Raw genomic sequence first — 11,325 nt, forward strand, 5'->3', positions numbered from 1 at the left:
AAGAAGCAGAGATCATGAACTGCTTTCTCCAAACAACTGTTCTCTTTTTATTCCTAATAATTACTTTTCACCAAAGGATTAAAGCCATGTACCATTTAGTTCTTCTTTAGAGACGTACCTACTGAAATACTTTCTCAAGGGTTCTGACCAAATCAATTTTATATAAAGACTTCAAAATTACTTGTAATTTAAGTCATTCAATGTTTATAACATTAAAATAATCTTGACTGATACCTAAGAATTTTTACTACAGTTTTAGATTGTTTTAAATAATATATTCCCATGTTCTGGTTTATGGACAAAACAAAACATTAAAGAAATTCTCAAAAGCAATTTAGTTAAAACACTGTGTGAATTTTAAATGAGTCAGGGATGTATTAAACCGCTTTCCCTAAAAATAGGCAATTTTTTAAAAGCATATATGTGAACATTAGAATACAAAATAAATGTGATTTTAAAAGAAAGTTCGCCATCTGAAAAAAATACATAGCTAACACCGTGAGTCTACCTTAACTTCCGCAGAGCTGCTGGAAACCGCACCCAGTGGCGGCTGGACGCTGCTGGGAGTGTGTGCGGACCCGTGATCGCACTGAGGGCTCACCTGGCATGTTTCTCAGGAGCTTTGCATTGCACATGTGTCCCTTCCGTATGTCAGTGAGAATGTATTCCATCCGCTTCGCCCTCCAGAGGAAGTTAAATACTCTTAGGTAGTGGCTCATACATTCTCGAGTAAACACCTGGGATAACAGCAGAAGACGAGTTTATAGTATTCCCACGTAAGAATCCTCTCAGTACAGGTCTCCATCTTTTTTTTCAAAAGGTACATTTTAGCAAACTATCATAATATAACAACCACACTGATGACTTACATGCTAGGCAGCATGCTAAGCAAACTCACAGGAACAGAGAGCAGGGAAACAGAGGCCTAATGTTACACAACTTGCAAACAGTTTATCAGGATTTTCAATCCATTTTAGACTAGTCTAAGCCTAATCTAAAATGTGGACTCTTCACTACAACTCCCCCCAGCCCGCCTGAGGGATCCGTGAGGCAGGGGTGCACTTTCTTCTGTAACAGCAGCTCCTAAGGGTGGTGAATCTCATGGAAGGTAGGCCTAGAAGAATCTCCAGTCTGAAAAGAATCCTTCAGGTTATTTTCACCGATTTACTTTTATTTTGGGTTTTTGTGGGGTTTTTTTGAGATAAGAGTCTCACTCTGTCACCCAGGCTGGAGTGCAGTGGTGAGAGCTCGGCTCACTGCAACCTCCACCTCCTGGGTTCAAGGGAGTCTCATGCCTCAGCCTCCCGAGTAGCCAGGATTACAGGTGTGTGCCACCACGCCCAGCTAATTTTTGTATTTTTCAGGAGAGATGTGTTTTTGCCATGTTAGCCAGGCTGGTCTCAAACTCCTGGCCTCAGGTGATAGATTTGTCTTTTTAAAACAAATCTATGTTATAAACTTTTTTCCTTGAGTCCTTCTACTAAAGTAGGGCTTTACAAACCTAAACATTTAACAATACTGCATGAACAATTGTTTATGTACATGGCATGACACCTTTGACACTCTTAATAAGATCTGTAATACTATGAAATAATTAATTATCTCTTCTCTAGGCAATGTTCAGTTTACCTATTGGTCAAGGCACTCAGACTTTCTGAAATAATCGATGCAATTATCCGTCCTATGGTATCTTTTACGCTAGGAAAATAATACGTAATGTATGCAAATTAACAAGGCAGGAGATATGAAAGTTGCTAATTTAAATAATTTGTTAACGTCGGGCACAGTGGCTTATGCCTGTAATCCCAGCACTTTGTGAGGGAGGCAGGCAGGTGGATCACCTGAGGTCAGGAGTTTGAGACCAGCCTGGCCAACACGGTGAAACCCCATCTCTACTAAAAATACAACAATTAGCCAGGCATGGTGGCTCGTGCCTATAATCCCAGCTACTTGGGAGGGTGAGGCAGGGGAATCGCTTGAATCCGAGAGGCGGAGGTTGAAGTGAGCCAAGATCATGCCATTGCATTCCAGCCTTGGTGCCAGAATGAGACTCCGTGTCAAAAATAAATTAAATAAATAATTTGTTAAAATATCACACTGCTTTTTGCATTGTAACTATTTTAAAGTGGTTAGGACATAAGTCAAAAGAGAAAAAGCTAATTTGAATATGATGAGAAATTAAATTTAAGACAAGCTATACACTTAAAATACAGTAGCTTTGATCAATAAAGGTTACACACCAGGAATTTATGTGTAAAAGGGAAATTGCACCAGCAGTTCCCATCTCACTGTAGACAGGAGAGACACACCAGTGGCAGGTTTCTTACCCCCAAGAGGAAAGAGGGTGAGTGTGCCCTGACGCAATTATTTCAGCAGCGTGATGTACACTCTGAGAGGCGAGAAAACAGCACGAAGCAGGCTCTACCAGAACCACTAAGAAAAAATTTTAGAGCCCAACTATATTCCTTCTCAACAAAATACTTTTCCCAATACCTCAAAGAAATGCAATGTCCTTCCTTCAGTATTTCAGATACAAAAATGACTGAAGGCCGGGCGCGGTGGCTCAAGCCTGTAATCCCAGCACTTTGGGAGGCCGAGACGGGCGGATCACGAGGTCAGGAGATCGAGACCAACCTGGCTAACATGGTGAAACCCCGTCTCTACTAAAAATACAAAAACTAGCCGGGCGAGGTGGCGGGCGCCTGTAGTTCCAGCTACTGGGGAGGCTGAGGCAGGAGAATGGCGTAAACCCGGGAGGCGGAGCTTGCAGTGAGCTGAGATCCGGCCACTGCACTCGAGTCCGGTGGACAGAGCGAGACTCCGCCTCAAAAAAAAAAAAAAAACAAAAACAAAAATGACTGAAGTAAGTTTAGTTTAGAGGGGTATCTTGGTCAAGGAAATTTATTCAAGTCTGAACACTTTCAAAATGAGCACGAAAAAGAGGCACTTTAACTGCAGGCATGTAAAAAGACAGCTTTCCTGGTCAGCCTTTTATAATGTGGTAACTGTTATGTAGGTAAAGGCACTATGAACAAAGTACAGCTGTTTCCTCATCGGTTTAAATGAATACTAAATACCAAATTTTAGCTAAGTAGTAAAAACATGATTCCCCTAAAATACACTTTACAGTTCCTTTCAAATTATCCTAAACTAGTTGCCACAGTCTAATAATGGAACAAAATGAACAGTCCATTTATTAAGGAGTTGCTGAAACCTATGACAGAACAATGATATTTTTAAGAATTTTTAAAATGATAGAGCATTTCAGCACTCATTAATACTCACTTAAAACACACACGATTTTGGCTTAAGTATTTATTCAATGAGTAAATCTTAGATGTCGAGTGATCACTTGAATTAGAAGTCCCCAGAGAAGAAAGTTAATTTCAAACAAAATGTTTAACAATCTTCACAGCTGTAAATACTATAAAATGAGGCAGGATAATCTTACAGTTGCAATTGGTCCGTCGACATGATAATCAAGGCTGAAGACATCCCATCCAGTGTCACCTGGGGAGACCTGACAACAGAAACAAACACATAATTGCAAGACCTGAAGCTTGTTGCTGAAGAACTTGTTGACGCAAAGAAAAAGCAGTAAAATAATGCCCCGTTGTTAAAAACTGCTCAGCAGTTCTGAGTGCATCTTCTGGTTAACTTCTACAACCTCACCAGTTAGGCAATAATGGGCACACAGTAGGTGCTCTGCAAACATCTGGCAAGGAATGGTGTATTTCTGAATGAATATTGGGAATATATGTTTAAAATTCATCACCATTTGCTTACAACAAAAACCCACTGCCTCTAAATATGTTCCAAATCCTTAGTTATTCCAAGATGACTCTTGCAATATTTTAAGAAAACCAACCATTCTGCTAATGAGCTTTCATCATAACTAAGTAAAGAGTGGGTTTATGTTAATACCCATACCCTTAAAGGAAAGTCATGGCCTACCAAACAGAAACTAAAAACATCAATTTCCTGATAAATATCATCATACACCATGTCTTGTGCTCCTGCTGGATTTACTATGAGAAGAAAGCTCCATTTTCTAAGCATCTGTGAGGTGCTACCCAGCACAGGGAAAGCGTGTCATGCGTGTTCTCCAACTTAAGCCTAGCAGCCCTGCAAGGCTCCCTGCTGCAAGATGGGCAAACGGAGACCCAAATGGTGTAGAGGGAGGAGATGTGCTGACCAGGGAGTAACAAGTGACAGAGTGGAGTTCCTACTCAGGCTGCCCAGTTTCCAGAAAGATAACGGCTAGCTGTGCCTGAAATAACATGGAAAACACTTGCTAGAACACGCCAGCCCAGTGGGTCCTCAGTCCAGGACGGCGTTCCCAACACGCAGAGACGCAGTACCTCCAGCAGCCGCACGTCCAGCCTTCGCAGGATCTCAGGACTGTCAAACTGTGCGTTGGTGGCTCTGACAGCGGTTTCTAGAATTCCAGTCAAGTTATGCTGATACAAAGTTGTAGCTGGACGGACAAGTTCTGGTCTTAACAAATTTTTTAAAAATTAAAGAAAATATTACTTCAATTCTTAATGAACTTTAAAAAACGTATAAACTGTAAAAAGTAAGAGTTCAAATTATAAAAACTCGAAAGACAAATGGGATCAATACAATAATGTGGCAACGAAAGCTTCAGAGTATTAACTGTAAACAGGACTTACTAATTATTGTGGAGTTACATTTCTTTAAAATCTCAAAAATACTGATTTTGGCCAGGAACATTTGTTCAATCCTGTAATCCCAGCACTTTGGGAGGCCGAGGTGGGTAGATCACCTGAAGTCAGGAGTTTGAGACCAGCCTGGACAACATAGTGAAATCCCATCTCTACCAAAAATACAAAAATTAGCCGTGCATGGTGGCGGGCACCTGTAATCCCAGCTACTTGGGAGGCTGAGGCAGGAGAATCGCTTGAACCCAGGAGGTAGAGGTTGCAGTGAGCTGAGATCGCGCCACTGCACTCCAGCCTGGGCGACAGAGCAAGACTCCATCTCAGCTTAAATTGAAAGTACTTAAATGTGCTATACATGTTAACAAAGTTTTCAAACTTTAGGCTGGCCTATGAGTAGCACGAGCTGATATAATTTCATTTTAGACCCACTGGGAGGAGGAGAGGTCTCTACTGAATCAAAGCAATTAGGTATATGGATGTCGTGATTCTAAACGGCCAAGAACCACCACACTTCCAGCAAGCACTTCTTGAGGGTTACTGATATCTGCTTTTATAAATATGAAGCCAACACGTCTCTAATCAGGGGGTTACCAAGTTAAGAACATCACTAATCAACTCAGGTAGACACGAAAGCTCTACAAAAATGCAGCGCAGCAACAAGGTGAAAAAGATACAAAATGTCAAATAAACCTAAAAACTAGGAACTTAAAATATGACATGAGGAGAAATGAATTTTTCACTTTAAAGGAAGCACTGTGACACTTTCAACACTAAGACTGGGCACAAGGCAAATGCATTCAGCCGGCTCTATGACGTGACCTACGACACCATCAGGGTCCTCCAAACCTCACTCTGGCTCCTCATCTCCAGTGGCACCAGCTCACCCACATACACACCCATGGCATTAGAGAACATTTCCCCTTTCAAAGCTCTTCACCACTCATAATTCAAACAGGTGTCGACCTCATCACGGCCAGCATTTACTGTACCAGTGAACCTTCTTTTCTCACAAACCTGTTAGCAGACATCAGCTGTGACTAAGGCATGAGCATGTCGCAAGCCAGCTATGGCTGTGTATGCCTCAAAAAGCCATATGAGTTTTCACAGAGGAGACTGGCTTCTGGCTAGAAGGTAAGACGTAAGAGCTTGCACATCTCAAACAGTGGTTCTCAATGTCTAGTCCCCACAAACGCAGCATCACCAGCAGCTGGAACTTGCTGGAAATGCAAATCCTCCACCCCACACCTGAAAATCTCATTCTCTGAACTGGGCCCACAAGCAAGCTTTCTAGTCTGCAATCCACTGAAACTTGAGGACCTGAGGCCCTAAAACAGTTGCTTGGGCAGCACTGGCAGGGTTTAAAGGTAAGTTATGATTTTGTGTCTTTTTTTTTTTTGAGACGGAGTCTCGCTCTGACACCCAGGCTGGAGTGAGTGGCGCGATCTCCGCTCACTGCAAGCTCTGCCTCCCGGGTTCACGCCATTCTCTTGCCTCAGCCTCCCAAGTAGCTGGGACTACAGGCGCCCATCACCTCGCCCAGCTAGTTTTTTTTGTACTTTTTAGTAGAGACGGGGTTTCACTGGGTTAGCCAGGATGGTCTCGATCTCCTGACCTCATGATCCGCCCGTCTCGGCCTCCCAAAGTGCTGGGATTACAGGCTTGAGCCACCACGCCTGGCTGATTTTGTGTCTTAAAGGGAACATTTAGCTACTTTAAGTGTCCTAAAAGGAACACCAAAAAAGAAGTTTCATTCTTCTAAACACTTGAGTGAAAATCTCCAGGCCCAGGCTGTGGCCCCCTGGGGTGCTCATGCCCAGGCTCACACTGCCTGGGCCGGGGTCTGCACTGTCTCTAGACCCAGGAGCATAGCAGGCTCTGGTCCAGAACTGTCTCTGTCTCTACTGGTGGAGAAGGACACACATTTAACTCTGGAAGGGAAGATGCCATGAGAAATGTCAGGGAGCAAAATAAAAAGGGCCGTAGTTTTGTTTTTATGTGAAACATTAACTACAAATATAAAAGTAAAATTCAATTTTAAAATGTGTATTTTATTTTTCAGCTTTATTTCAAACTCAAGCTAAAGTTAACTGTGATTAGACAAACTCCTCATACATGAAGACTGTAAGCGCCATAGTTTTGGTAATAAATGCCAGTTTCTCTTATGAATAAAGCACAGAACATGACAATGATGCTCTGCTGATAACCAGAGAAAAATAAAGGGGCTTTACCTTTTGAACATTTTACATTCGTTTCAGATTTTATTTTAAAAAGTATGCTCGAAGAATTCAACTCATTTTCCTTTAATATAATTTATTCTTTTAAACACAAGATTCCTTCTCATGTCAAATATATTACTCATTTATAGAAATCAAAATAGTGTCTTACTTTAGCAAGTCCATTAAGTGCCTTATGAAGTCTCCTTGACCAAGAAGCAGGTACCGTCTCATTGCCTGCATGTGGTCCAACAAGCTGTACTTTTTATTGAGAACATCCAACAAGTATTTGCTGGTCTCAAAATAAGCAGCATCAATTTTCCCCTGAAATGCATTTTCTAAGTCTGTGAATAGGTCTGCAGCTGTAAAGAACGACAGGGAAGAGAACACATGCATACGTAACCTGTATTTTCACAAAGGAGAAATGAAGGCCACACATCCAGACTCAGGGCCAACCACTGTCTGTGGCATCAGTAACAGACTGACCTCAGGCACAGGCAGCTCGACGTTCCACAAAGGAGACCAGAGCCCTAAGACCACAAAGATGAAAACACTGCTGAGAGCTGGGTTCCCAGCAGACACCTACCTGTGTGTCTTCATGATCTCCAAATCCCCTACACCGTAACTAACCGGAGATCTCACCAAAACACACTGGTAACAGGGCAAGTCAGCGCTGAGTCACCCATCCATACCCATAAGACGTTTCCATAAATTAGTCTTAAGACCAAAACAGCACATGCAAATAAGCTCTGTGAATTGTACAACTCGCAGAAGTTGAGTAGTACTATCACGCATCATAGAGTGAACTCTACAGAGAGTGCTGGAGACGTCTAGGGGACAAACCCAGATTGTCACCAATAAAGACGCCTGACTCTACATAGTAACATAGGGGAAGAAAGCATTTCCATAGCTTTCTATTGAGAAGAAATCGCAGGTGGAGACTATACACGTAACAGAGCTTCTTACAGTGCTGACTTACATCTGCAAAGCACAAAACCGTTTTTAAAACTTACATGAATACTTCATTTCATTAAACCCACAATAACACTTAACCTAGACAATAACCCCAGTGGGAGGAACAACCTCAGACTGAGAGAAAGCAAAACACTAGCTAAAGACTAAGCAAGGACAAGAAAGGCGAGAGCTTCTGATTCAGAGTTTAAGTCTCTTTCCATTATCTGAGTTACCCAGTTTAAATGTATCAGAAGACTCTTAAGATTTGTTTGTCCTTCAGAATAAGAAAGCAGTTAAGACAAGCCTATTTTAGTGTTGCTATTATTCCAATTACACACTGGTAGTAAAAAAAAACTAAGATGCTCCCAGTGAAGAAACTGTAGTTATCTGAGGATGAGTGAGGTCTGCCTGGAGTCACGACACCACGGAACCCCTTGATGAGCTCACCACGGTCCTGTTCTAAGGGCATGGGGTTCTATTTCCATTGATCTACATAATTTTAATGATATGAAGATTTTTCTCTGGAAATGTTTTCATTATACCCTTGAGTCATTAAAAATTTTCATTCCAAAGAGAAAGTTTGAATCAGTCTTAATCAGTCTTAGCCCAAAGCAGCCTATGAAGACACAGAACCCGGAGCCTCCTCGGAACTCTCTTTGCTCCTTCGGGGTTGAGGCATCTCTCATGCTCCCGTTTTTAAATTTTCACTCTTTATTCTTTATTCACACTTTTAAATCTTCATAACCTTTTCACAGATGAAGATGAATCTGACATGTTCTCCTGTTTTTTGACCATTATTAGGAGTCTTTCAGGATTTGTATCTTCCATCTTCCCAGTTCTATAATAAATATTCAACAGCAGAAACTTTGCTCTCCACTGACCCTGGCAGCCGTGGACAGGACAATGGGGACAGCAGGAGTCATTTCAGAGAAGCAGCAGCGCCCTGTCACCCTCAGCATCTGCAGGGGACCAATCCCACAACCCCCACAGATGCCGAAATCCCCTGATGCTCAAGTCTCTTCTATAAAACGGAGCAATATTTGCACCTAACCTACACACATCTTCCCATATACGTTAAATCATCTCTAAATTACTTATAATATCTAGCACAATGTACATGCTATGCAAATAGCTGTTATACTGTATTGGGGTGTTTTTTGGTTTTTTTTGTTTTTTTTTTTTAATGGCTGTATTTTTTAAGTGTTTTTGATACTCAGTTGATTGAATCTGCAGATGTGGGGCGGTGGGTGTGGGGGCCGCCGGCAGTACTGCAGACTGGGTGCTCGCACAAGCAGCAGCAACCTTCATGGAGAGTCTCCCGCACAGCAGGAGCGTGGGGACGCCCTGTCCCAGGCACAGCCCATTTGTGCGCCGTCTTCTCTAGGCACTATAAGAGGTCATGACTTAGGCCGGGCGCGGTGGCTCAAGCCTGTAATCCCAGCACTTTGGGAGGCCGAGACGGGTGGATCACGAGGTCAGGAGATCGAGACCATCCTGGTCTACACGGTGAAACCCCGTCTCTACTAAAAAATACAAAAAACTAGCCGGACGAGATGGCGGGCGCCTGTAGTCCCAGCTACTCGGGAGGCTGAGGCAGGAGAATGGCGTAAACCCGGGAGGCGGAGCTTGCAGTGAGCCGAGATCCGGCCACTGCACTCCAGCCTGGGCAACAGAGCGAGGTCTCAAAAAAAAAAAAAAAAAAAAAAAAGAGGTCATGACTTGAACACAACGCTCTCCTGGTTCTTCTTCCTTCCACCTCTTCAATGTAGAAGCATTTCCCCAAAATCTGTACTGGATCACATCTGTCTCTATTCCAGGAACTAATCTGGGGTCTACGCACCTCCCCCCAGAAAAATACATGTAAAATGGTGTGTGAATGCTTTAGGTTGAGAGGGGCCATGGCTCTCACACGCCTGAAAAGGGACCTGCCCTGGACCACACGGGAGCTCTTGCTACACCATCCTGCCTTGTCCTGAGTTACCATGGTGAGATAAATGCTTCCAAAATCTCTATACTCGGCCCTACTTTTAACCAGAGTTTCAGTACAGCATTTCCAATACATGCTGGAAGCCTCCATTAGTAAGTCCTCTCAGCTACTGAAAACCAAATTGCCCTAAATGACATTCCTCTCAGTGCTATCCTCTTCCGAAATTCCCTGCTGCCCTTCTGACCAGGCCTCATGAGCTCAGAGTTCTAGTGCCATCACTGACTTCCTGATCCCCAGCCCTCCTGTCCAGAGAGCCAAGTTCTGTTAGAGAACATCTGTCATTCCAGTAACACCCGTAGCTAAAACCACACCCAGTAACCTATCCTACTTCCTACACCAGGTCCTGGTCTGTCTATCTTTAGTCTGTCACATTATTAAATAATAATAACTTACACTTTTTATTTTCACTACAATCTTTAGATAAGTCTAATTCGTCCTATTTCTCATCTGCACTTTCATGCACGTTATTCCTTTGTCCTGGGCTGCACGATAACCCACAACCAAATTCTCCTCCTTCTCCATGGCCAGTGCAATTCCTGCCTCTTTCCAAAGCCTTCCTGTTGAGCCTTCCCTGAAAATACCCAAAGCGCTTCACCTGCAAATCTCACATCCCTGATCACTTTCCACCTTTATTACTGACTACTGGTTATTTTATTATGCATCTCCTCTCCAAGACCAGACTAATAAGCTCATGAGAGGGACAGTCACGGTGATGTCATCATCTCTTTCCTGTAGCTACCACAGTGTCCTATGCAAAGTAAACCTTTTGAATGAACCATGACAATATAAATAGCAAATACAGCCAAAACTGGAGAGCTATAAATGTAAGTTAGCCATACACAAAACATCATCATGAAATTACTGAGGGTGGGGCAGGCAGCAAATGGGGAAAAGGAAGAGAACGAGGGAAAGCCTCAGCGCTTCACACAAGCTGAACCCTCACGCAGCACTCTGAATGCAATAAACACAGTAAGTGCAGTAAGTCCTGGCTCTTCTCCAAACGAAGCCTTTGCATCCCAAAGAATGGGCTACCATTAGCAATGTTTCTTCTGTTGTTTCTTATTTTGGCACACTGTCATTTTATCATTTTAAAAAGTAACACAAATTAAGAAGGACAAAATAGCTATACCTATTCCAACACTTACTGTTTAACTCTATATAAAAAGGAAATTAAAAATTTACACAGTACTATACATATACATAGTACTATGTATTCAGGTGTTTTAGAGAGTAATTCCAATGATCTATAAATCCCGTGGTACAAAAAACACTTTTAAGTAATCTGTAACATCAGCACATCATCATCACCATCACCTCCACTATCATCACCATCATCATATCATTACTATCACCATCACAATTATCAATGTCATTACTATCATCACATCACCATCATCACCACCATCATCACCATCAACATCATCACCACCATCACCACCACCACGCCACCACCACCACCCATCCCCAACACCGTCACCTCACCATCATC

General features: G+C 42.6%; 1 protein-coding gene across 4 annotated transcripts in view; it reads right to left on the reverse strand.

The window, feature by feature from the left end:
* TUBGCP3 (tubulin, gamma complex associated protein 3) overlaps window positions 1-11,325 on the reverse strand; it is a 94,900-nt gene that overhangs the window by 30,170 nt on the left and 53,405 nt on the right. For 3 of the 4 annotated variants that reach the window (XM_011933911.1, XM_011933910.1, XM_011933913.1), the window contains exons 14-17: window positions 7,068-7,257; window positions 4,362-4,497; window positions 3,452-3,520; window positions 602-737 (exon numbers count right to left, since the gene is read on the reverse strand). In XM_011933911.1, coding sequence (XP_011789301.1) covers window positions 602-737; window positions 3,452-3,520; window positions 4,362-4,497; window positions 7,068-7,257 — 531 coding nt within the window. Of the gene's footprint in view, window positions 1-578; window positions 738-3,451; window positions 3,521-4,361; window positions 4,498-7,067; window positions 7,258-11,325 lie in introns of all 4 variants that reach the window. The other variant, XM_011933912.1, reaches the window with a different exon arrangement.

The sequence above is a fragment of the Colobus angolensis genome, unplaced genomic scaffold (assembly GCF_000951035.1).
Source record: "Colobus angolensis palliatus isolate OR3802 unplaced genomic scaffold, Cang.pa_1.0 Scaffold13, whole genome shotgun sequence".
NCBI lineage: Eukaryota > Metazoa > Chordata > Mammalia > Primates > Cercopithecidae > Colobus > Colobus angolensis.